General features: G+C 52.5%; 1 protein-coding gene across 1 annotated transcript in view; it reads left to right on the top strand.

Moving 5' to 3' along the window:
• Positions 1-9,114: 9,114 nt before the first annotated feature.
• Positions 9,115-27,148, top strand: part of NOVA2 (NOVA alternative splicing regulator 2) — a 32,449-nt gene continuing 14,415 nt past the window's right edge. The window contains exons 1-3 of the mRNA XM_069457737.1: positions 9,115-9,688; positions 18,930-19,073; positions 24,299-24,465. Coding sequence (XP_069313838.1) covers positions 9,412-9,688; positions 18,930-19,073; positions 24,299-24,465 — 588 coding nt within the window. The 5' untranslated portion in view covers positions 9,115-9,411. The remainder of the gene's footprint in view (positions 9,689-18,929; positions 19,074-24,298; positions 24,466-27,148) is intronic.

Below are 27,148 nucleotides of genomic sequence, written 5' to 3'. Positions count from 1 at the left end.
GTCAGATTGAGTGTTGGGAGGGAGAGAAAGGAGTCAGAAATGATTGCAAGGTTTTTAATCTGAGAAAGACGCCAAGACGAAGTTTCCATTTACTGAGATTAGATGAATTGCAGGTATGGGGAGATGGGGAGAATGAGGATTAGGAATTTGTTTTTGGACATGTTGACGTACCTAATAGACTCCCAAGTGGAGATGCTTAGAGGATAGGTGAATACATGAGTCAGAATCAGGGATGAGGTCCAACCTTGAGTGATAGATATAGAGAGATAGACAGATATTAATAGATAGATACTTGTGAGTCCATCACCAGAGGAGTAAAGAGAGAAAAGAGAAGAGGACCCAGGACTGAGCCCCAAGACCCTCCAATATTTAAAGAGCCCAGGGACGAGGAGAAAACAGCAGAGGCGTACCACTGAGCTAGAGGGAAATCAGGATAGAGGGCTGTCCTAGAAGCCAAGGGAAAAAAATACACCATGGAGCAGGGTGTGACTATCAGTGAGACAGGATTGCTCAAGTAACGTAAGGACAGGTCACTGGATCATCCGACTGCATCCCATGGAGGTCACTAGTAACCTTGCTAAGAGCTGACTTGGCCGTGTGGCAGAGCCACAGCCTGACTGCAGTGGTTCAAGAAGGATTGGGAGGAGCAGAATCAGAGACCTGAGTACAGATACCTCTTTCTTTGGGTTTTGTTGTAAAGGGCAACAGAACGCTGGAGCTGGAACGTTGGAACGAGAAGCACTAGAGGGGCATGTTTGCATTGGAATGTGTTTTGTTGCCCATGGGAATGGTCCAGGAGAGAGAGGGGAGACTTGCTTGACTGAAGTCCCTGCGTAGGCGAGAGAGGATGGGGTCTAGGGCACACATGTAGCAGTTGGCCTTGGCTGACGGTGTTTCCGTAGCAAACAGGAGGAAGGCAAGCAATGGATCACAGGTAGGTGGGTGGATGTGTTGGGAACCCGGGAGAGATCTCTTCTGATGGCTTCACTTCTACCCAGGAACTAGGAGCAGGGTCAAGAGTGAGAGTGAAGTTGGAGAGGAGGTGGAAGAGATTGGAGGAAGGAGGCACAGGTGTGAAACAGACTTTCAAGAGGAGAGGGGAGAGTGAACGGACAAAGGTTGCCCGGCAGTGCTCCCACCCAGGCGACCCATTGTGAAATTGTGGCGAGCCCAGTCTCTGTCTTGTGTGTTTTTCTCCAGCCATGTTCAGTGGGTGCAGGCGCAGAGTAGGCAAGAGTTGGATGAGAACTATGTGCCCCACAGAAGAGCTGCTGTCTGGGATCCACATGAAAACCTGGAAACAAGACATGGTACCCGGTGACTGCTACAAAGAGGGTTGCTGTGACAGTTATGAACGCTTTGATCTGGGGAACAGAGGGACTCCGGAAAAGAGAGAGTGCATGGGTCTTATGCAACCCTCTCCCTTCCCAGATAGGGAGATGGCCCAGGTGAGGTCCCTTCCAGGTTTTATATGCTCTAACATGATTTTTTTTTTCAAATGTAAGGTGCTGTTATTAATATGCATATAAAATGTCCCCATAGCTCAAGTCATTTTGAAATTTGCTGAGGCAATCAGCAAACATTCCCCAAACCACTCTGGATTGCCCTGTCTGATTATTGCAGCTGTGATAATACAAAACATTCATGAAGCCCTAGGTGCTCTCTTGCATCATCTCATTGTGAGACAGTGAGACGGTTAATGAGCCTCTCTGCCTGGGTTCGAATCCCAGCTCTGCTTCTTATAATCAACTTGTATGTGTGTCAGTTTTCTCAGCTGTAACATAAGGGTGGTGGCGGCAGCAGGTGCCTACTAGGGTTTTGGTGAGGAATAAATGAGTAAACATGTCCAGTGCTTAGCACAGCACCTGCCGTGCATGTAGCAAACACATAATAACTGCTGGCTGTTAATGTCTCGTTGAATCCTCATAACAGTCCGGGAGCACGGTACTGTTACGATCCCCTTTCTACTGTGACAAGGATTAAAATATTAAAGTGTCAGTATCCAAAGCCTCACACACAGAGACACACATACACACGCACATGTGTTAGTTTGTGGTAGCTCTGGGTGAGCATGAAGACTAAAGAAGCCCAGAGAAGCTAAACTGATCCACACAAGAAAGTACATAAAGCAATACATTCCTACATTCATACACATGTATCAGATTGGCAACAATTAGACAGTTTAAGAACACCACGTTCTGGAGGAGTATATGGAAGGGTGGGTCATTCGGAGTTGATGGCGGGAGGCCAAATAGGTACATCCTTTCTGGAGAACAATATAACAATACTTTAAGAAATTAAATATGAGGATGTCTGATGGTCCAATGAGCCCACTCTCTGCCAGGCATGTAAATGAGGTATGTGCGAGAATACGCATAGAAATTCGGTTTAGGTAGCAAGGAGTTGGAAGGAACTAGATGTCCATCATTAGAGCTGGAGAAGTGGAATAGGAACACACAGTGGAGTACTACACAGCAAGGTAAACGAGGGAGAAGCTAATGTCAGTGCAGTGCTTAGTAAATGTCCACCGCTAAATGCTTTAAGCTGCCAGTTTGCAGCAATCCTATGAGAATAGTACCATTCCTTAACAGCTCCTGTTTTACACATGGAAAAACTGAAGCCCAGAGAGGTTAAGTAACTTGGCCAAGGTTGTTCAGCTAGTGAGCAGTGAGGATGGCACTTGAACCCAGGCAGCCTTTCCGGGGTCTATAAACCGCGCTCATCTTGAGCTAGAAATAAGCGTAGCCACCTAGAGAGCTCTCAAAAACAACAAAGAAAGAAAGATAATGAGGTTTGTCGCTCAAGAGCAGTTTTACAAATTTAAAACATACATACAGCAACACCGACTTTAAGGATACACATGGATCTTGATAAAAGAATAGAAAAAGAATTGGAAGGCCAAAAATTAAGCACACAAGAGTGGGTGCCTGTGGGGGGCAGATGAAGGGGTGGAATTACTAAAATTAAATTCAACCAAAGATGATTGCATAGAATCAGCACAAGTCTACGCACTTGTGGTTCTAAGCCAGGAAAGCATCTAGATCCCTAGGGAAGGAGAAGACCACGGGCTGGGGAGGTGCCGGGGCTGAGGGAGAGGGGCCCATGAGAAAGGCAGGCAGCGTGGGGAAGCCCCTGTAGCCAGGCTGCAAGGCCACCAGGGTTCAGAGCCCAGCTCTGTGACAGTCCCACTTGTTAACAAGAGATTTAGCGACGCTGAGCCTTGGTTTTCCCATCCATGCTATTTGTAAAGTCACACCCTGTGGAGAGATGCACAGAAAGCTCCTTCTTCTTCCGCAACCTAAGGCAAGAAATACAGCAATATAGATTGCTCCTCAATGTTCCTACAGAAATCCCATTTTTATTTCTTTTGGATACGACTCAGGGTATGATCTGACTCACCTTTGAAAAGGATGACTCTGGCTGCTGGTGGGAGAGGCTGGGCAAGGTCGGAAGTCGGGGGAGCCGAGGGAGGAGGCTCCTTGGAGAGTCCAGGTGGGAGGTGGATGGGGGGCCCCATTGGTGGCAATGGAGTGGGGGAGATGGGGTCGGATTTGGAACCTAAAGTTACAGCAGAAAGGATTTGCTGATGGAGTGGATGTTGGTGTGAGGGAAAAAGAGGTGTCAAGGGCAACTGCAAGGTTTTTGGCCTGAGCAACCAGAAAAGTTTGGAATTTATCCCAGCGGCAGCAGGGAGTCAGAGGAAGATGTTGAGGCTGGAGGAGGGGAGGGGACTTGGTCAGATGCCCAAATCACCAAGGTGGCAGCCAGGACCAGGAACTCGGGCCTGAGATCAAGAGACAGGGATGGATTCTAGCCCTGGCTCAGCCCCCAACTCATGGTGGGCTCTCGGACAAGCGAAAGCCCCTCGTGGACCTTAATTTTGCCATCCTACAAAGACACCGTTAGGAATAAAAGACTCTGACTCAGCTATCCCCAGGATGGGATAAACACACAATCAGCACGCAAGATTAAACCTCCTTTCCTCATCCCCCTCCCCAAACTCTCCCTGCCACCCCTGGACAGCACACACAAGTGCCCTGGTTTGAGAACCTGGAGGATCGTATCAGTGACAATGGCAGGCAGTATTTGTACTGTCATTCTGTGCCAAGAGTTATCCACGCTCAGTGACACTAAGACCACACAAGAGCCCTGAGAGGTGGATCCCTGATGATCATCCTCATTTGCAGATAGGTAAACAGTCTCTGGACTGTTGGAGGCTGCAGTGGAGAACTGAAATGACTTCCTCAAAGTCACAGCGGGGGACTGGGACTCCAAGATGTCTCCCCAGGTGCACAGCTATCTGTCATCCTGGTCCAACCTCTGGCACCTCGGACCTGGATGGTCCAAGTCACCTCCTCACTGGGCTCCTTACTTCTAGCTCTGCTTCTGACACTGTGTTCTTCACGTGCAGTCAGAAGGATCTTGTGATAAAAGCTAAGTCAGCTCACATTCTTCCTCTGCTCCGAACCCTCCCATGGCTCCCACGTTAGCCAGAGTCAAATTGGCGTCTTTATAGTGGTCCTCGAAATCCTGCATTGTCTGCTCCCTGCCTAACGCTGTGGCCTCCTCGTGCCCACTCTCCCCTCCCACACTGCTCTCCTCCAGATTCCCTGGGCTCCTTCCTCTTGTTCCAATGAGCCAGGTGCGCTCCCACTTCAGGGCCTTTGCCTCTGCTGTTCCCTCTGCCTGAAAGCTCTTCCCCCACAGACCCATGTGGCCCACTCCCAGCCTCCTTCAGGTCTCTACTCATATGTCACCTCCTCAGGGAAGCCTCCTCTGTCCACCCTATTTAAAACTGCAGCCGCTCCCACCCTGTACCCTGCCCCTCCTCCTCCTTCCCTGCTATATTTTCCTCCCCAGTGCTGACTGTCACCTAACATGGTATATGTCTTACTTCTTTTGCTTGTGTCTTGTCTGCCTCCCAACATGAGCTCATGAAGTCAGGATCTCGTGTCTATTTTGTCCACTGCTGTATCCCCGTTGCCTAGAACGGTGCCCAGCATGTGCTGAGTGCTCAGTAAGTCCTTGCTGAATAGATGAGTATCTGCCTCAGTGTCTTTTTTGTGCAGCGCACTGAGATAACTGCTTTATGTGTTGATGTCCAATCCCATCTCTCCATCCCTCCCGCCCCTGCCCCGGGGTCCAAGCAAGGAAGCCCTCCCCGCTGGAGTCTGTTCTGGCTCCATCCCAGGCCCCAGTCTGGCCAGCCCCCTCCATCGCCCCTTTGATGCTCATGTCACTTCCCTGCTTAAAATCCCCCAGTGACTCAAGGACTCCACCTCGTAACCGCCACACCACGGTTTTCCATACTGTCAGTCACAACTGGTTAGTGGGCTGTGACATCAACCAGCATGTTTGAATAGAATAGAATAGATCAGACTCTGTGCACATAGCATAGACATAACATAGACTAAGGTATAGGTGAAGTACAGTTTCAGGAAACTTCTGTTTCAGTTTTATATGCCTCACATCATGATGTAAGTGTATTTCTTACTGTGAGTCCAAAAAGTTTGCAAAACACTGTACTGCACCGTCCTGCCTCTCCCAAATCCCATGTACCGAGTGGATGGATGATATTAATAGCAGCTCAGACTCATCTCTTTGCCAAGACCCAGGCCAAGTGGTTTTACCTGCTTTTGTTCATGGACTTCTCACTACACCTTGAGTATGGTCCTGATTCCCATTTGATATATGGTGAGACTGAGACTTACACTAGAGAAAGCTGGTGCCTGAGGTCAGCAGGCTGGGAAGGCTGAGGCTTGAGCCCCAGCCAGCCTCCCTCCTGCACCTGGAAAGCCTGCTCCCTTGCCCACTTGCCCTGCCCTTCCCAATCTGCTCTCCACCTGCGCAGAGCACGCAGGTGTGCCAGCCCCGCCTCAAAGCCCCACAGGTACAAGCTGCCTCATCGACCCTCCCGACACCTCGGCCAGCAGTAGCGTTTCAACTCAATTCTGCAGGCTAGAAATCTGAGGTCTTTCATCCCAGAAAACAAAAGCTAGAAAGCATTCCAAAGAATCTACCATTCTATCACCCTTCTCCGAACTCCCCTCTTTGAGAGGTAGGAGAGAGAAATGGCTAATGACATGACCTTGACCACCTGGGTTCAAATCCCATCCTTCAAAACTTTGTAGCTATGTGACCCCCCAGGCAAGCTCTCTGGGCCTCAGTTTTCTTTTTCTGCAAAATGGGGATAATAATAGTAACCTACCCATAAGGCCGTGCTTAAGACAAATAAGTGAGAATACATGCAAAGTTCTTAGAACACTTGCCGCACCTCTTGGTTAGGGAATCTTCCCAACAACCCTATGTAACTGGACTACTATTTGTCCCCCAGCTTTGTCACAGAGAGGGAAAGGCCCTTGCCTGAGTTCACACAGCTGGGAAGTGGGAAAGTCAGAATTTGGATCCAGATCTGCCTGGACTTATAACCACCAAGTCACAACAGTCCTTTAAAGGGATATGGTATCAATAGCAACAGCAGCAACGTTTTCCAAATTAAGCAATGTGAGACTCAGAGAAGGTAAGGACACACCCAAGTCACACAGCACGTAGATGGCAGAACCAGAATTCAAACCCAGGCTGTATGTGTCCAGGTGTGGGTTGACCTTCACTCCAATGAGCCCTCCATACAGCTCTACCAGGGTGGAAGGAAAGAGCAGGTTTGGGACTGCCCCAGCTTGGTCTGGGTCTCTGGTGTCCCTGACTCTGGCCCCTGCCCAGCCTAGGATAGCCACTCCCTTGAAAGCTCTGGAGTGGGGGCACAAGGGTGGCACGGATGATGGCAGAGGGTATAGCAGCCCCCTCCACCAGCCTCTGATTGGGGCCCTGCAATCCCCCAGGATTTGTTGCTTGGAAAGCTGACGTTGGGTTGCTATGGCGATGGGTTTGGGGCGGTTGCCATGGCAGCAGAACTAGCCTGAGTTTAAAAATATCTAGCAGGAGGTTTGTGTTTGTGTGTGAGTGTGAGTGCGTGACCGACCGTGCTGTTGTGTGTGTCCAAACGGGAGGGTTGTGGGGGGAGTGTGGAGTTAGGGCTGCAGACATGACTCGGGGGTGGGGGCTGAGCAGCACACGGCATTCCATGTGTGTTGCATGTGTCACTGAGTGGCCCAGGAGGTCCCGTCATTGTGTATGTTAGACTATGTGGGCTGTATATCTAAATATGTGTGTTTACTCAATTTGTGAGCAAGGCATGACTGAGTCTGTTCTTCAATCTATATATCATATGTCACTGATAAGTATGTCTTATATAACATAAACCATGTATGTCCTGTGGCTTTGATCATATCTTTGTAACTTCTCAGAGTGTGTGGGTCCAAGTGTGGAGTTGTCGTGGCTCTGAATATGTGCACCTGGGACATACTTGGATATTAGATGTGATTACCTGGATATTATATGTGTGTCTATTGGTGTGTGAGAGCCTGTGTTGTGGCTTTGAGTCCACACGACTGAATGTGCATTATGGGTGAGTGTGTGTGTGTGTGTGTGTGTGTGGCATGCACGCATGCCTAGCCCCTGTGAGTGTGCCTATGTGAAACTGTGTTGAGTCCATGCACCTGTTTAGCTGCAGCAGGACTTGTATGGCTGTGTCTGTGTGCAAGGGAGAAATTTCACACCCAACTTGATGGATATTGGGATATATACCTGTGCGGTGTGAGTCTGTGTGACTCAAAGGGTCTAAGAAGGTATGGATCTCATCCTGACCCCAGCTTCTCCCTGCATCCCTCTGCCTCTTCCCTGTCTCCATGGCAACTAGCTCCTCAGCTCCCTCCAGGAAGATGGAGGGGGAGGATCCAGACTGCAGTGGACCACAACCCCCTCCAGTCCCCCTTGGCTCTGGGGACAATGGGGGGGAGGGGACAGATGGGCAGCCACCCCATCCACCCCAGGCCATCTGCTACCCCCCATCCTGGGGACCTGAGAGCATGGCAAAGGAGGGGCTGGGAGGAGGGTGGAGCAGGTCCCACAGCAACAGATCCCCCAGTGACCACAATTACCCCCCTCCAGACCCCCTCCTGACCGAATCTTGCCTCCAGCTGACCTAGGAAGGAAAGAATCCTTGGAGACCAGGAATCCAGGGAGAAGAAAATTCATGTATCAGAGAACACAGAATCTTAGGAATAAGCCACTCCAAGAAAGGGCCCCCTACTTCCAGTGACTTCAGGCTCTGCAATTAGACTTGTCCTGTGTTCAAATTCCAGCTTCCCTCTCTCAAGCTGTGTGCCCTTGGACAACCCACATTACATTCCCAGGCCTCTGCTTTGACATCTGAAAATCAGGTTTTCTTAATGACATGAATAGTAATCCCTCACAAAGGCCAAGACTGTTTTGTCCCCTGGTGTATCCCAGCGTCTGGGCAGTACTTGGCATTTAGTAGGTGGGCTGTAAGTCCTGCTGATTGAATGGAGAGCCCGTGTGTGCCAGGCTCGGTGCTACATGCTTCAACTCAGGTGCTCATTGAATTCAATCCCTGGAGCCCTTGCAGCAACCCTGTGTGATCCTTCAAAGGATAGATGAAAGATTTGAAGGGGAACTTCCCAACTGTCAGGGTTGGAAGACACTTAAAGTGAGATTTCTTATCTCGGCCAAGTGATGTCAGGTCCCTGAGGCCGTTTCCTCATCTGTAAAGTGAGGGTAATAAGAAAGACTTGGTCACTCTAGGGCTTTAAGTGCGGTAAGGTCTGTGAAGGGCTTGGTTAGAACAGACCCTGGCACAAAGTAAGTACTAAATAAACGTTTCTTAAAGGTGAGAAGTGAGGAAGACTTGGAGGAGCCCAGGGTCCTCCTCGTAGCCTGGGTGAGTGCGGTCCTTCTCTCTGTGGCTGGGAGGGGCGTGGCCAACCCGCAGGGACACGGGCCCGGCTTCAAGGGTGGACCAATGGGGGCGCAGAGGGGCGTGGTTCTGACCGGCATGGGCGTGACCTTGCGCGAGTGGGAGGGGCCAGGCCGCTGTGGGAGCCTCCGGGAAGAAGATGCTCGGGCCAGCAGCCACCGCCAGCCCTGTAGCCGCTGCCGCCCGCGCCTGCCACCCCCCTGGCCCCCACTAGCGGCCGCCTCCGCCTTCCACCTCCAGCCACGCTCCTCCGGCCCCCCGCCCCGAGCAGGGTCAGGGGGGCTCGGCCCTCTGCTCCGGGGAGCAAAGAAAGGGGATCCCGTCCCCCCAGTGGCGCGGCCAGTCCCCGGCCTCTGTGATCCTGAAAGAGACCCCACCCCTCAGTTCTCTCCAGGCCGAATCGGAGACCCCCTCTGCCCTCCTGCTCACATCCGCTCTCCAGGCTCTGTCAGCCCCCCAGAACCGGCTCCCTCCCTCCTTCCCTCTCCGGGGGTTCCCCCTCCCCCATCCCTCCGCCGCCCCCTCCCCCTCCCACATCCCCTTCCCTCCCCCTCCCCCGCCCCCCGCCCCCCCCCACCATGAGGATGATGGCCGCCGGCGCGGTGCACGGCCTCTTCACGGCCTCCGCGGCCCCGCAGCCGCCGCCGCCCCCGCCGCCGCCGCCGCCGCAACCCCAGCCTCCCCAGCAGCCGTCGCCGCCGCCACAGCAGCCGCCGCCGCCGCCGCCGCAGCCGCCGCAGCAGCAGCAGCCGCCGCCCCAGGCCCCCCCCATGGAGCCCGAGGCCCCGGATTCCCGCAAGAGGCCCCTCGAAACGCCCCCCGAGGTGGTCTGCACCAAGCGCAGCAACACGGGAGGTGAGAAAGGGCTGCGGCTCGGTGTGGGGGAACAGGCAGGGGGCCTCGCCTTTCTCCATCCTCCCCCCCTCCCATGGCAGGTGCAAGGGATCTGGAGAGGGGAGGGGCAGCCCTCCCCGAGGCGGGGGACAGAAGGGGAAGTTGGGGAGGGGGCCGGACCCCCTCCTCCTCTTGCGGAGGCCTGAGGCTGGGAGCTTTGTCTGAGAGGGGTTGGGGGGAGGGGGTGATAAGTGTCCTTGGGGGGGGGCCTTTGAGGATGGGGGCGTGGGTCCCTCTGGGCGAGTGTCTGTGTGTCCTTGAGGGGTGTGTGATGTGACCCTTTCGGGACAGGGGTGTTCCCCCGGGCTTGCCTGCCCTGGCAGGGGGGAGGGGAGGGAGTAGAGGCCTGTGGACCTGGAGCTTCCCAGCCTCCCTCCCTGGGGATGTCCTGAGCAAGGGTTGTCCCAGAGGGAGGCTTGTGTGGGCCATGGGCGGGATCGTGCGTGGGGACAGGCCGGGTGGGTGTGTTGGGTGACATGGAGGAAAGGGTGGGTGGGTGTGTAAAGCTAGATGGGAGACTGTGAGGCCAGGACAGGTGTGTGTGTGTGTGTGCCCTGTAAGGCCTGGATGTGTGACATTAGGGATCATGAATGTGACAGCACAGAGGGGGTGTGTGTGAGGGAGACAAGGTGAGAGGAGAGGGGCTGGGCTCCATGTTTGAGACCCTCAAGGGGGTATGTGTGACGAGGGAAGGTGTGTGCTTGTCACCCCAGAGGGGGCTGTGGCAGAGTGTGATACACAAGCAAGAGGGTGTGTGTGACATGCAAGGGGGTGTGTGGGGGATGCCGAATGGGCTGGCCCTGGGTGTGGGCCAGAAGAGACTGTGTGGATCAGAGGAAAGGGGTTCAGCGTGTGTGACACAGGCGTGGCTGGGCAGGCTGGGATCAGGAGAAGCTGGTGAGGGGCTGTGACAAGAAAAGGGTGTGGGTGTGACTCCAGAGAGGCTGGGGCTGGGTGTGACACATGGAGGTGTGCAACGGTGACATCAGAGGGGGTGTGTGCAACAGGGGACGCGGGGTGTATGACGAGGGAGAGGCTGGAGCTTGTGGGTGAAATGCCTGAGGGTGTGTAATAAGGAAAAGGCAGGACGGGTCCCCGTGTGACAGGGAACGTGTGCGTATGACACCCAAGTGTGTGTATATGTGTAACAAGGAGAGGTATGTGTGTGAAATGGCTGAGTGTGTGGCACCAGAGATGTGGGGGTGATTCTGCGTGTGTGTGACAAGGGAGAGTGTGAGTGTGCCTGTGTGTGTGCACGTGTGTGTGTGTGAGATTGCTGAATGGTTGACACCATAGAAGGTGTGTGTGTGTGAGTCAAGAAGGGCCCTCCCTGTGTGTGTGACCCGAAGAGGTGTGCGTACCAGAGAAGAAAAGCCAAGCTGGGGACTCTAGGTTTCTGCCCTGCCGTGGTAGGGGGAATCAGGGAAGAGGCAGGGTTTGCTGGTGTCCTCATAGTGCAGCCCACTAGCTCCCTAGAAGGAGGAAGACCCCAGAGCAGACATGCTCCTCCCCACGGTCACCTTGCCAAAACCTCCACTTCCTCTGGCCTTTTCCTCCGGATGGGAGAATGATGGCCTCGTGTAGAGTGCACCCTTCCCTCTCCGCCAGGCACAGTGGTGGGTGGGTGGGGGCCTCCCACCTCCTCCCCCCAGATGAATAGAAGCTGAGTTTCTTCCTCCCGTCCCAGCACCCCCCATCCAGGTGGGTCAGGAATCAGGGACCCCCAGGATGCCTAGAGGGTGTTCAGCAGAAATTGGAGGAAAGGGAAGTTGGAGGAGGGGTGGGAGGGAGTTTCCTGTCCTTCTTCCTGCTCCCCCACCCTGAGCACACACATGAATATGTCCCTGACTTCCTTCCCTCCTTCCTGCCCCACTGCCATTCCCAGTCCTGGAGAGGGTCGGGGACCCAGGAGGTCCCTGAGCCCAGCCTGGCTGTCCAGCCCTCCACTGCCCCGACCCCTGGTGGGAGGTGTTCCCACCCTTCTCTTAAAGGGGCTGAGATGCTCAAAATCTGATCACTCAGCCACACAACATAACAGTCATGATGTTGCAGCCGCTGATACCAGTCACCTGCTTGGCACCTACTATGAGTTTGGTTCTGAGATGTGGGTTAACTTCCCAGTACAACCCTTGGGGGAGATGATTTGAGCTGCTTCTTACAGACGAGGAAAACTGAGGCTCAGCAAAATAAAACCACTTGCCCAAGGTCACTAGTTCCTAAGTGGTAGAGCTAGAATTTATCCAGTCCGGGCTGCCTGGTTCCAGAGCTCATGTGCTTAACCACTGTGCTATCCTGCCCCCCTCAGCCATGGGGAAACTAGGACGAGCCTTTAGGGACCATCTCCTCCAGACTTTTCCCCACCCCCTCTCCTGTTTATCCCTGGGGAAACTGAGGCCAGGAAATGCAAAGGCCTCCGTTGACAGAAACACTCAGGGGCAGGGCTGAGCAACGGTCCAGGACTTTGATCTCAAAACTGAGCGTTCCTTTCGCTACTATGCCCCCATGGCTGTAGGACGCTGGGTCAACTCCTCCCCTCTTCTGAGCCTCAGTGACCCCATCTGCCAAATGCGACATAACAATAACCACAATGATCATAGCAATAATATCCACCGATATTATTGTTTAATGCCTGACATGCAATTTCATATAACATTCCCAACACTCTATGATGTGATAATAATAATAATAAATTATAATAATGGCTAACACTTATGGTATTACAATATGTCAGGAAGTATTATGGAAAGTGCTTGGCATTGATCAGTCACTTAATCCTTATAACAATTCTATTATGTCACCCATGTTACAAATGAAAAATTGAGGCACAGAGGGGTTGAGTAACTTGCCCAAGGTCAATCAGCTAATAAGAGGCAGAGCCATGATTTGACCTCAGGAGGCTGGCCCCAATTGTGTGGGTAGACATTGTAGTGAACCCCATTTTCAGGGGAGAAAACTGGGGCTCACAAGGGTGAAGGGCTTTTTCCAGGGTGTCACAGCAAGTTGTGGCAGACTGGACAGACCAGGCTCTTGCCCTCAGCGCCAGTCTGCCCCCCCTGCTTGTTCCTGGGAGCAGATGGGAGCAATAGAAGAGGTGGTGGCTGTTCACACTGGCTTCTGGGCACCGTGACTGGCTGGCAGATGCCATTGGGAGGGAGATGAGGCACTAAGGGCAGGAGGCCTTGGGTGAAGAGGTTGGGTGGAAATCCCAGTCAAAGACTCATTAGAGAAATAAATGACCCCAGTCTGGTGGGACAATGACAAAGAGTATATCCTCCCTGGGTATAGATTGTAACTCTTAAGCTGCGACTATAATGGCCCCCATACTCCTGACTGTATTCCCACCTCTGTCACCCCCCAAAATATAGAGGAAGCAAAAAATATATATACAGACCCACACACATCTCACACTCCAAACATAGCTTCTGCTCACCAGGTCTTGCTCCTAACAGCCCTTGATCAAAGACAATGTCACCAGAGTTAAGAGCTCTAGAATGAGACCTTTCAGGATTCATATCTCATCACGTCATGGGCTTGGCCTGGAATCTTCAGGCAAGTTATTTCACTGCTCTGAGCCTCAGTCTCCTTGTCTGGAAAATGGGCACAGTAAAATCTACCTCTCTGGGTTGGTGCGTGCGTTAGATGAGGTTGCCTATGTAAAGCACATCGAGTAAGGCCTGGGAGATGGTAAGCGCTCAGTAAACAATAACTGTGGTTATTATTATTATCGGTGCCACTGAGAATGTCATCTTCCTTTTTCCTTTTCCACCATCCAATGGTGATTCACCCCGAGGAAGTCATACCCCATCCGCCTTTCTCTCACTCAGAGACAGTCACAACTCAAAGACAGCATCACACCTTTCAGCCTCTCATCCCTACAGAAGCACACTCCGGTTGTATTTCATTTCTCACCCAAACAGACAACGCCATCATTCACAGAAAGACATCACACTTCCGATGTCCCAGCCCTCTTCGGGCGGAACCGTTCCCACACCACACCCTCCATCTTTTACCAGCAGCATCGCCACACACTCCCAATGACAGTACCGTTGTCACAGCCCAGCCTCCTCCTGCCTCCATAGAACATGCCAACTCTCCCGTCCCCAGACTCCAAACAAGAACAGGTGCTGTGAGGACAGCACCGCAACATTGGTTTTCTGCAGACACACTGTCACCCAAAACAGCAACCTCTACAGCATACACCCCTTAGCCTTTGCTTTGTCAAAGCCACCTTACAGAGCCAACTCTCTTGACACTAAAATGGGCCACTCTTACTGCAGCACCCTAAATTGCTTGGATAAGGCAAACATTATTTAAGGAAGGGGAAAGGGAGGATTCATTGATTTCTGGGAGCCTCCAGAAGCATCCCTGAAGGGAGTGGGTACAAAAAGAGGAAGGAACAGAGACTCAGTGACTAGAAAAGGAAAGGCAGCTCCTTCCCAAGGTGGAAATGCTCGAAATTGCAGCAAGAGGGAGACAGGTTAATCAGGAGAGCTGAAGTTGTCGCCTTCAGTTCTTCAGACTCCGTCATTGGGTAGAGGGCGCTGCCTGGACCTCCAAGGGAAGAGCTAAAAGGCGGGTGGGAGTGGGTGGGTGCAGAGTTCTGGCATGTAGGTTCCGCTTCAGTGGAAGGAAGAAGTTTCTCACAGGCAGAGCCTTGGTAGTTGAAGCAGGGTGGGAGAGCGTGATGTGTCTGAGGGCTCCTGTTCAGCTGAGGGCAGGTGTCTGCCCCTGCCGCAAGGGAGGCTGGGAAATACAGGCCTGGCGTCTTTCTGGGGGGAGGTGGGACTCACACGGTGGGAAAGATTCTGGAAAGGACCAGAGCAGACTGATGGCCAGGGTGGGGATCCTGGGACTTAGAGTTTTGAGGTTCTATAGCCTGTCACTCCCCATAGGAGACTCATATGAGGCGGGGACCCCAGGAGCCAGATGGCCACTAGTCTGATACAGGGACCACCAAGCCACCACAAGGTGGTTTAGGGTGGTCCAAGGACACACTTTTTTTCTTTTTTGACCATTATATGTTTATATTAATGTACTTTGGTGGGGGCACATAACTAGCCCTTTAAACTCCAATTATTTTTTTTTCTTTTTCTTTCTTTTTCTTTTCTTTTTTTTTTTTCTTTTTTTGAGACAGAGTCTCACTTTCTTGCCTGAGCTAGAGTGCTGTGGCATCAGCCTAGCTCACAGCAACCTCAAACTCCTGGACTCAAGCAACCTCTTGCCTCAGCCTCCCGAGTAGCTGGGACTACAGGCATGTGCCACCATGCCCGGCTAATTTTTTCTATATATTTTTAGTTGTCCGGCTAATTTCTTTCTATTTTTAGTAGAGACGGGGGTCTCACTCTTGCTCAGGCTGGTCTCGAACTCCTGAGCTCAGGCAATCCTCCTGCCTCGGCCTCCCAGAGTGCTAGGATTACAGGCGTGAGCCACCGCGCCCGGCCCCAATTATTTTTTTTTAAGAGACAGGGTCTCACTCTGTTGCCCAGGCTGGAGTTCAGTGACACAGTCATAGCTTAGTGCAGCTCTGAACTCCTGGGCTCAAGTGATCCTCCTGCCTCAGCCTCCTGAGTGAGTAGCTGAGAGTACAGGTGCACGCCACCACTCTCGGCTAACTTTTTTAGTTTCTTTAGAAACAGGATCTCACTATGTTGCCCAGACTGGTCTCAGGCACCTGGCCTCAAGCGATCCTCCCGCCTTGGCCTCCCAAAATGCTGGGATTATAGGTGTAAGCCACTGTGCCCAGCCCAGAAACAATTTGTAAATTTCTTCTTTAAATAAATGCATTTAAATTTTAAAAAGAATTTAAAGCAGGTGGACCTTGTCTGTCAAGTCTCTTGCCATATCCTCAGCACCTAAGACAAGGACCAGCACATAGTGGTGCTCAGGAAGGATTGGTTTGGAGGAAGCAGGGGAAGCGGGACAGAAGAAGAGAAGAAAGAGCACCTGTATAGAGGGACATAAGCAGGCATGATTCTAGAAGGTGTTATGAAAAAGAAAAGAGTTAGAGAGATGCTGAAGTGACAGAATGGGGCCAGGGTCTCATTTGTACCCGTGAGATGACATTCCTGCTCCAAGAATTGGGGGAAAGCTTGGGGCAGCCCCCAGGGCCATGGATGAAGGCAGTGGGGTCTACCCTCCTTCTCCTCCCTCCCAGCCAAAACTGCAAACCCCATTTATAGAGCATTTACCGTGTGCCAGATGCTGCAATAAGCGCTTCACTTGTGTTCATGATGCAGGTAATACTAGTCGTGACAATGGTATCTAACATTTCTCAAGTGCCCTATGTGCCCAGGACCATCCTAAGTACTTGACATGTTGTCCTTTCGTTACTCACAATAACCCTGTGAGGTGATGGTATCATGACCCCCATTTTATAGATGGGGAAACTGAGGCCCAAAGGGATAAGGCAACTTGCTCAAGGCCCTACGGCTTGTTGGTGACAACATTCACGCTTCATCTAGGGTTGTTTCTGCTGTTTTGTAAGAGAGAGGGGGCATAAAGTGGGGAGGGGGGCGACCCCAGTTTTCTTTAGAGAAGATGAGTACCTTCTACCCTCAAGAGGGGAGCTGGGACGAAGCCCTTTCTGGGGGGAGGATGGACAGTGACATTGAAGGAGAGAGTGGATGGAGTCCCAAGGATTAGTGAGAATTCCCTCCCCATCTTTCTGAGCCTTCTGGAGATAAAGAACTCCATCCCTGTGACAGGTTTAGGGATGAAAGTGGGAGGGAGAGTCTGGGAGCCCTCCTTCCTGTGAGCCCAGGAAGAAAGCGACTTCAGGAGGGTCAGGATGATTGATGGCAAGGCACCCTAGGGGGGTTAATTACCTAATAGGCTTAATGGTCTGATTAGGCCAGTTTAAGAGGATTGCCTTGGGCTCAGGGAAACCCCTCAGTTCTGGACCCCTCCCCACGCCTGCAAGGCAACATCCAGCCCCTCTTTCTCACACCCCCATCTTAAATACATCAGGCAACCCAGAACCTTCCATCTTAAGAGACCAAGCAGAGATGGGCAGGACTCCCAGCCCCCCGCCCTGCCCCCACTTTCACTGGAGCACTTTCTCTTTCATCTGCTCTGTGTGTTGGGGTTTCATGGGAGACATTGAAAATACGCTTTCTTTGCTTAAAAGAAAAAGTTGAAACGCCATTGGGGGATGGTGGAAGACCTTAGGTTTGGGAAGCAGAACGGCCTGACCACCCCCTTCCCTTTCCCAGTGTTCATTGCATACCTGCTGTGTGCGTGTCCACTGCGCAAGTCCCTGGGACGCAGGGGTGAGCTCTGTGGATGTGGTCCACTGTGGACTCCTGTGATCAGTTGCTCTGAAGCCATGAAACGGGGGCAACCATCCCATCCTCAGGTTCGAGGAAAGCTTCCAAGAAGCAGCAACATTTGAGCGGGGGACTTAAAGGACAAGAGGAACTACTGGGGGGAGGGAAGTGTTGGGCAGGGAGACTGTGCAAAGGCCCTGGGGTGGGAGGGAGCAGGGGATGTTTGAGGGAAAGAAAGGACGGTGAGTCTGGTGCCGCTAGAAGATGAGAAAGTGAAGCCAGAAAGGTGGGTGGAGCCAAATCACAAAGGGTCTTAGACTGAGAAGGGTCAAGAATTTCTACCCTGGGAGCACTTAGGGGCAACAGTTTGTTTAGAAGAGATTAGGTAAGAGAGGTTAGGGACCTGCCTTGAGGCTGCATTAACAAAGCGCTTTATGCATGGCCCAGAAAACTGGTGTATTACAAAGAATGGCCGAAGCCCCACAAACCTCCCTTGACGCTGTCCCCAGGTCCCTGAGGCTGTCCCTCAGCATGCTGGTCTCTAGCCACCAGCAGTGGAGAGTGTTGAGCAAGGATTGGGGAGGAGACTGCTCAGAATTGGATTTGATTCTCAACCCAGCGACTGTCTTAGTGCCCTTGGGCTGGTGACCATGGGCTGGTGCCTTCACTTCTCTGTGCCCCTCTGTGCCTCAGTTTCCTCTTGTGTAAAAATGGAGCTCATTCTACCCGCCTCACCGGGAGGTTGTGAGGAATGGACGAGATCAAGCTTGCAAAGCACTCAGCACAGCGCCTGGTCAAAAGTGAGTGTCCACAACATCTCCAGTGTCCAGCCCTCTTCTGCCTCCGCCCTCACCGCTTCCACCGGTCAGAACGCCATCCTCATCGCGGTCACCTCCTCACTGGGCCCCCCAGCTCTTCCACCTTTGCTTCTCGCAGTCTGCTCCCCTCATGGGCATCACAGGAGTCTTCTTAAAACCTGGGTCAGGCCACATCCATCCCATGGCTCCCATCTCACCCGGAGTAAAGGCCAGGGCTCTCCGCAGCCCCCACCAGCAAGCACCCTCCTCTGCCCTCGTCTCCTCCCAGACACACTGGCCTCCCGACTCTCCCTGGAACAGCCAGGCACAGTCCCACCCCAGGGCCTTTGCACTCACTTATCCCTCGCAGAGCCACATCTTCCTTTCCTTCCTCCACAGCCTGGTTAGCATCACGGTCCAGAGCCTGCCCTCTAGAGTCTCAGCTCTGCCACCTACTAGTTGTGTGAACTTGGGTGATTCCTTCACCTCTGTTTCCTCACCTGCAGAATGGGTTTTTGAACAGTGCCTTCATCGTAGAACCAGTGTGAAAATGAAAACGACTGGTATTTGTAGAGTACCTGGAACAGAGTCCAGCGCACGTGGGGTGCTGTAGAAGTGTGTCATGGACAAAGAACGCCACATTGTTGGGAAGAGCTTCCCTGGCCTCCCCTATGACAGACACTGCAGCCCTCTACACAGCCTCATCCCCTCTTCCAGCCTCCTTTTGTGTTCATAGTACTTACCGCCATCTGACATGAACTATCTTGTCTGTCTCCCCACTCTAGAAGAATGTAGCTATGAGCTCTTGGCTGAATCACTAAAACTCTGTTGGCCTCGTTTGCCCGATTTGTCCGTGAAATCAGGGAACATTGTCTATTTTCCTCTTGGTTGTTTCCCTAGACCAGTGCCAGGCACGTAGCAGGTGCTCAGCAACTATTGGTTGATGAATGAATGAGTGAACGATGGTCATTATTTGTAGTATTGTCCTTACTGCTATGTTCCTGGTCATCGCTCCTATGTGCTACTGTGATCCCTATGGTTTCCTCTGCCCGCCCCCTCCGGGTGCCTCCCTGGAGGTGCCTTCCAAAGGTGAAGACCCCTCCCCGCTCTGATTCCCCTCCGCCCTGTGTGCCCCTGCAGAGGAAGGCGAATACTTCCTGAAGGTGCTGATCCCCAGCTACGCAGCGGGCTCCATCATTGGCAAGGGTGGGCAGACCATCGTGCAGCTGCAGAAGGAGACTGGAGCCACCATCAAGCTCTCCAAGTCCAAAGACTTCTATCCCGGTGAGCCCAGACCCAGGTCTCTGCCGTAACCCTCCCCTTCCTCCTTCCCTCCCACCTGGGCCCCAGATGAGTGGGAAGGGCTGCCCCAGGGGCAGTGATAGTTGGAGACGGCTTCCTCTCCCCCTAAGGGGACAGAGCTGCCCCCAACCCAGGGGCCTGGCTGGTCTGGCCGAGCAGATGGGGGTGGGGGCAGGGAAAGACAATGGGCCTACTGCATATTCATGAGCTTATTTGCATGATGTGCTAGCAGATGTGTCTCTTCCCACACACCTGCCCCTCTGGTCAGTTGGAGGAGTGAGGGTGGGGAGGGAGGCAGGTGTCAGGGTGTCCCTCGGGGGTCAGGGGCCAGCCATCCATGTTACACACACATGCCCCCCTTTTCTTTTTGGATTTCCGTCACCCCATCTTGCTCAGTCTCACTGGTTTTCTCTGTCTTGGTGTCATTCTTTATGTGTGTCTCTCTCTCTCCTTCTGTTTCTGACTTTACTGTCTCTTGTACCCTCAGTCTCCATTCCCCTTGGCCTCCCTCTCTCCCCTCCTGCCCCTCTCTCTCCCTCTATCTCTCTGGTTCTGTTTGGATGCCTTCATCTCTTTCCCTGTTGTCTGTCTGTCCTCTGTCTGCTTCCCTCTCCCTCCCCTCTACTTTCCCTCCCTTTCTGTCTTGCCCTCTCTCCCTATCTTACCTTTCCCTCCACCTCTCATAGTCTCACCTTTTTCTTTCTCTCCCTCTCTGAACTCAATTCAATCACCCACCCATTCAGCCAGTGTGCAGTGGCCCCTCCGTGGGGTCCTCTCTGCCGTGTTGCCCCCCAATGCTTTCTGCTTCTGCTTGCCTGGCTCTCCTTGAGTGCATCTCTCTTTCTCCTAAATCTCAGCTCCCTCCTGTTTTTTTGTTTTCCTCCCTCCAAATCCAGCCCCTTTCCCGCCCCTCCTCTGGCTCCATCTCTCTCCTCCAGCCATAAAATTTCCAAGGCCCCTCCACTCTCTCTGTACCCCCTCAATATCTCTCACCCTCCTTATCTCCCTCCCAAGAACAAGGCCTGAGCTTCGACATCTAGGGATCCAGGGAAGGCCGCTTGAATCGTATCTTTGGTCCAGCACTGGTTCTAGTTCATCCTTAATCCTCTTGATTTTTTTAGGTCAAACACCAGAGCTAGAGCCCAGGGTCAGGACACATTCATTTCTCTCTCTCTCTCTCCCCTCTTTCTCTCTCTCTCTCCCCTGCCCCCTCCAACCCTGGCATCCCATCCCACTAAGCAGCTTTGCCAGGGGGTTTAGAGAAAAATCTAGTGAACCAGGCGCACCTCCTCCTCCTTTTCTCTTCCACCCTGGCCCAGTTTTCCCCGCACCCCTCTAGCCCACAAGATATGGATGAGATCTCTGTTTGGGACATTCATTCGAGGACACTTGGTTCCTTGCCACTGGATCACATTCTGTGCCAGGAGACATGTCATCCCCTCCCAACTCAATGACACACCTCACAGGCCAGGCAGCTGAGAAACCCAGAAGGTGGCACAGTCGTTGGTTCTCCTAGTCAAACACTGCTCAGATAAACAACATGAGCTAGTGTCTCTCCGCAGCCCCTAGACAGGCAGCCAGCCCCCCGACTCCTGACACAGACCTTCCAGGTCACACAGAAGGAGCAGCTCCTGGCTCAGAGATGCAGGACACAGCCCCCCGCATCCTATTCCTGTCCCTAGGACTTCCTAGGACCCGCAGGAACACAAGAAATGGAGATGCCACTGCAAGAGACAAAGAACATTTCCCTCTGCTCCTCGGTGACACCGTTTCGTTCATTTATTCAACACAGATTCTCTGAGTGCCTCCTCTATGCCAGCCCTGTGCTGGACGGAGACGGGTGTGTGGCAGTGACTGAAATGTCCCAGCCGTGCTCCCTTGGGTCTCACAGCCCAGTCAGGGAGACAAAGCCCACACCAGTGACGACCCAGAACAGTCAGGGCTGGGACAGGGAAGTCCAGAGGATGGTGGGAGCCCGGAGGGGGCACATGACCCAGCCTAGAGAGGTCAGGAAGTGCTTCCTGGAGGAGAAGCCCAGAACAAGTAAGAATGAGCTAGGTACAGAACAGGGCAGGTACGCCAGGAAGACAAAACCACATTGTCAAGGGCCGTAGAGTAGTTTGTTCAATGTGGCTGAAGCAGAGAGAACAGGTGAGAAATGACAGGGGAGAAATGAAAGGGTCCTCTGGGCCTAGTAGGTTCACACACAAACACACAGACGTGTATAATGCTAATAAGTCGGGCGGGAAGACCACACACAGACAACACAGACACACTGCACTTGTGTGTCTACCACCTGAAATAAAAAAGCATCTGGCCCTTAACCCCAGGGAGGGGAAGAACACACAAAGGGCATCTCCTCCTTGGGGATGGTCCCAATGTCCTAGATTCACTCCTTCCGGGTCACACATGGAGAAACTGAGACCCCGAAAAAGGCAGGTCCCTGCCCAAGGCCACACAGGCTCCTGTGCACCAGCCCGGATCACCCTGGTGATTCTAAAACTCCTGATTTTGAGCTTCTGTGTGAAGCTCTGGACCCTCCCTCCAGAAGACAAGCACAGGCACACACGCTTTGAAAAAAAAATTAGAGATTTATAACATACTTGTACCAAAGTGCAAACTCTTAAGTGACTACTTAATACATTCATATTCTTTTTTAATATCAAAAATACAGAAACAAAATTGCAGCCATGTTGTGACTCCCTCCAACACATACACATAGAGCTATTCAACCCCACGTGCCCCAAATTCAGCACAAGGTGGTATAGCAGTTAAGAGCACAGACTGAGCCAGGTGCGGTAGTACGCACCTGTCGTCCCAGCTACTCAGGAGGCTGAGGCAAGAGGATCGCTTGAGCCTAGGAGTTCAAGGCCAGCTTGGGCAGCATAGCAAGATCCCATTTCTAAAATTATATATATAAAAAAAATGCAGAGTCTGAAGTTAGATAGCTGACATCAAAGCCTTGATCATGTACTACTGTCTGTAATAAGTGAACTTGAACAAATCCCCAGCCCTCTCTGTGTCTCACTGTCCTTAGCAGGAAATCAGGGATAATAATATTGCCTACCTCATATATTAAGTGAACAAAAATATAAAAAGTGCTCAGAATGGTGCCTGGCACTTAGTGTTATATAAGCATCAGTTATTATTGGACACTTTTTCAGGGTTTAGCTGAGTCCCCCGAAAAGCCCCTGCAGACCCCGGGTTAAGAATTGCAAGGGGGCGGGAGGTCAAAGACTTCCTGAGCTGGACGGAGCCCTCAGAGACAGAGCCCGCCAGAGACAGAGAACCTGACCACCCACCCAGGCTCTCCCAGGGGCTTCCCCCTCCCCCACCCCGACCCACACCCTTTCCTATTTACACCCAGACGGAGGCAGCCTGTACGCTGACTCACCCTTGGCTCAGACCAAGCCATTGTTCTGGGCTGGGGGGTAGTAAGAGTGAGGGACGTCCACTACACAAGTGACCCACAGACAGGGACACCCAGACACATGGCGAGGCTGGCATCCCAGGCTGAGCGATGGCAAGCAAAGGGTCAGGGCCGTCGCTCCAGCGAGCTGAAATGCTCACAGGACACTGACACTCACCCCCGGGTGTCCCAAACACACAGTCACACTGAGCCTGGCACACACTCAAGTCTTTCATGTTCCCAGGGACAGAGTCCCACCCAGGGAGAGAAACATACTCACACTCCACACATCACACACGCCCAGGCTAACCCAGGTACAGACATTCTCACACAAACCAGCCATGGTCGAGTCTTCTTTGTCTCACTATCCACACACACACACAGACACACACACACAAACACATCAGTCATCCAGTCTTACATACTGTCACCTGAGTCTGCCTGTCTTTTTCTCCCTCTCCTTCTCACGCTCAGACACCAGTCATAGGGTCTTGCCTGTCTCCTGTCAATATGTATACATACCACACAGTCTTAGGAACACGCAGAGACCTGTGTCCTTCACTTACACACATGCAGACACACTGCCACAGTCTCAGAGTGGTAGACTTTGATCGCACAGCCTCCGTGCCACTTCCTGAGATTCTTTGTTTCCTTCTCTCAAACTCTCACGCACCCTCGGCTCAGTCTCGCAAATAGTACACATAACCTCGATCGTCACAGCGACACCGAAGTCTTCGCCACACGCAAGGGCACACACAGATATCTTTGCCGGAATCACTAGGTCACGCAGTCTGTTTACATCACAGTCTTTGTGCTCTTTCTCTTATACACACAAACGCAGATGAAGATAATCTAGCCAGTCCTGCCCCAGTACACACACACACACACAGAGCCCACTCATCCAAACAGCCTCACAAATACACACACTGGTCACAGTGTCACCCAGAGTCTCACACACGTATATCCCAACACTACCCGGTTTCTCTCTTCCCCGCCCCCCCGGCACACACATACAGAAGTGAGAAGGATGCCCAGGTCAGATCTGCAGTCAATATCTGGAGAATGTACAGCAAAGACACCCACCCCACCCTTCGTTCCCAGTCCCTCGGTCCCCACTCCTCCGTGAGTTGTCTTTGACCCACTCTGCTTTCCCCTATCCACACCCCTGCCCTCCCCCACCCCTCAGCCCTCCATGTGGTGGGTCCAGGCAGGCACTCAGGCCTCGTTTCTGCCTCCCCCATCCCCCAGCCCTTCCCCATCCTCTCCAAAAGCCCAGAGGCCGACGCTGCAGGCTTTCAGGGGTTGCCATGGCAACGGGGCCTCATCCCTCGTCCCCCTGGGGGTGGGCCGAGGACCCGGCCAGCTAGACCGATAAGGGGGTTCCAGTTACTGTGGCAACCGTCGCAGGCCTGAGCTCTCCGCTTCTAGAAGCGGGGGGTGTGTGAGTGAATGGTTGCCAAAGCAACCCGGGAGCCCACAAGAACTGGGAAGAGGCAGCTGAGCCCTGTCTCTCCTGGCCAGGGCTGCTGTGGGCATCACAAAGCACTTAAGCATCATTCTTCCATCGCCAGAGGTTGTTTTAAGAGAGTGCAGATTATAAAACAAGAATTCCATTCTCCCAGCTACCCATTATGGCCTGAGAGCCCATGCGAGATTGCCCAGGCTCACCGTGTGGCCCAGGTCAGCCAGGTCCACTCTTTGGACATCAGTTTTCCCCTTCCATTAAATGAGACCTGTCTCTCAGGAATGTCCCCATTCCTCTCTGATGAGTGTGCCCTCTCTCTCCATTGCTCAACAGGAACCACAGAGCGGGTATGCCTAGTACAGGGCACAGCAGAGGCCTTGAATGCTGTGCACAGCTTTATTGCCGAGAAGGTCCGAGAAATCCCACAAGCGATGACCAAGCCTGAGGTGGTCAACATCCTTCAACCCCAAACCACGATGAACCCCGACAGAGCCAAGCAGGTCAGCAGGGGCAGAGACTGGGTTGCTGTAAAGCTGGTGATGTTCATAAAAGGACACTCCGACATCAGTGCATTACTGTGGAGGTTCAGTGGGACAGAGCTCATAAAAAGTTTATCAGTCAAATACCACATGGTAGTGGTCAGTATTGTCACTAGGGAGTCAGCCCTCGTAGTATAGAAAGGACTCCAGACCCTTTGGAGTGGGCTTGATTCAGAAAGGGAGTGAAGGTCTGGGCGAATGTGGCCTGACACTCCACTTAAGCGTCCTTCCTGGGATCCTCTGCATCTTCTTCTCCCTTCCACTTCATCCCATTGTCTCCTGAGTAACCTGCCTCCCACTTCCTGTTCTGACAGGAAGTGACCTCAGTGACAACCCAGCCACATCCAGAATAGTTTAGAAATGGAGGCTCATTCTGCCTCCCCCGGTGATTACCGTATGGGGGGTAGAGATGATGTTTCATTAGCGGAGAGGGGGTGTGTCTCTCTCCTACACAGCCCTCCCTAGGAAGGGAGGGGAGGGGGAGGGCGGCGCTCCTCCGTTGCCTCAGTTACGGGGAAGCGGTGGCGTAGGGGCGTGGCAAGGAGTGGACCAATCGCTTCCCGAGCCTTTCCGGTTGCCATGACGATGGTGTGCACTGGGCAGGTGGGCTTGCAGCAAAACCCCCGGCGGCGTGGTCGGGACCTGGGAGGGAGTAAAAGGGGTGGGAACGCGGGACTGGCTGCGCGTGCACCCCGTTTTTCCTCCGCTCCCCCACTCCCATATACATGCGTACTCGATACCAAAGGGGCGAGAAAACCTGGGCTGGCGGGTTGGCCACTTGCGAGGGCTCCTTAACGTCTGCCTAGAGGCGAAGACAGGACGGAGGGCCTCGGTAAAAGGAATCTGGAATTCTTGGATCCTGTCGTTGCCTTGAGATGGGGCAGACCGTGGGTCTGAGTTCCTCCAAGTTCGTGGGGAAGTGGTGGGCTAAGAGCCCTGGAGGAGCGCTGCCGGGTGGAGAGTGGATCGCTCCCCAAAAAAGACCGCGCGGGCTTGGGGCGTGGAGCGTGGCTGCTGTCCTTGGTGCTGAAGCGACTCAGCTCTTCGCGCCCCGCCAGGCCTCTCGCGAATTCCTTCCCACCAGCAGAACACAGCTTAGCCACAGTTTACAGAGAAGCGAGGGCAGCCTCTTCGCTCCGCCTTGGTTGTGGCCACAGGGGACTCAGGGTTCATCAGGAGTTTATGAACGTTGCAGGGGAAATGGGGTCAGCACCATCTGTGCCTGAGCCTTCCACCGCCTCCTTCTAATCCGCAGGAACTCCGAGACAGTGCAACCGAAAGGTTATAAAACCAAGATTTATCTTCTGCCTTATTACTCAGAGCTCTAATGGCTGAAGGCCTAGGCTCTGGGGTCAGATGTTGAGATGAACACTCTGTGCTTACTTCCTACCTGTGTGACCTTGGGCGAGTGATTTGCTTTCTCCACGCCTTATTTTACTCATCTGTCAAATGAGATTCATTATAGTGCCTACTTAAGGGTGATGGTCAGTGTTCATTGATGTTTGAAAATCACTTAGCTTGTGTGCATAATGCATAGAAAGTTCTCAAAAAATGTTAGCTGCTGTTATTGTCCTTATGGGATTTTTTAGTCAGGAGACAGCTCTACTTGCTTTTGTGCCTTAGATTTGCTGTGTTACTCAGGGCCCCTTCTTTTCTGTAGGCCTCAGTTTCTCTTTCTTTACAATGTGACACTGTAAAGTATTGTTTGGCCAATACTTGCCCAAACTGTATGGCTGAGGAATGATACACCCATCTTACAGATGTGGAAAAAGAGACTCTGAGAAGTAAAGAGACTTTCCTAGGCCGCGAACTAGGAGGTGGCAGAGGTGGGAATTTTTTAAAATCTAATTTAATGTTTCTGATACAATTAACCACTTGTCTTCAAACCTCAAACTTTTTTTTGGCTAATCCATCCTTCCCTCACTACTCTGAAATCCCTGGGCCAAACCAGGGATAACAAATTAAAATGACTCCAGGATTCAGAAAGGGAACATAAAGAGTTGAGGACTGTGGCCCTCCGGAGACAACATGCCATCCGTAAAGGAGGCAGCTGCTACTCAATTCCACCCAGTTGTCCTTTGGGAGCATAGACATAGTGTTGCCACCTCTTCCCGGTTTTTCAAAAGAAGCCATACATTTTTTAAATCAACTGATTTAAAAGGTTGGCTCTGTTTTTTTTTTTTTTTGAGACAGAGTCTCACTCTGTTGCCCAGGCTAGAGTGAGTGCCGTGGCGTCAGCCTAGCTCACAGCAACCTCAAACTCCTGAGCTCAAGTGATCCTACTGTCTCAGCCTCCCGAGTAGCTGGGACTACAGGCATGCGCCACCATGCCCGGCTAATTTTTTCTATATATATTTTTAGCTGTCCATATAATTTCTTTGTATTTTTAGTAGAGATGGGGTCTCGCTCTTGCTCAGGCTGGTCTCGAACTCCTGAGCTCAAACGATCCGCCCACCTCGGCCTCCCAGAGTGCTAGGATTACAGGCGTGAGCCACCGCGCCCGGCCAGTTGGCTCTGTTTTTAAAACACTATGAAGGTCAAAGAAAATAAGGGTGTAGGCTGGGTGTGGCCTGAGGATCACCAGTTTGCCACCTCTGACCTAGACCTGTGGCTCTGAGCCCTGGCAGGAGTCATCTGAGTAGCC

The sequence above is a fragment of the Eulemur rufifrons genome, chromosome 24 (genome assembly GCF_041146395.1).
Source record: "Eulemur rufifrons isolate Redbay chromosome 24, OSU_ERuf_1, whole genome shotgun sequence".
NCBI classification, from domain to species: domain Eukaryota; kingdom Metazoa; phylum Chordata; class Mammalia; order Primates; family Lemuridae; genus Eulemur; species Eulemur rufifrons.
This window is presented reverse-complemented; position numbering and strand designations above follow the sequence as displayed.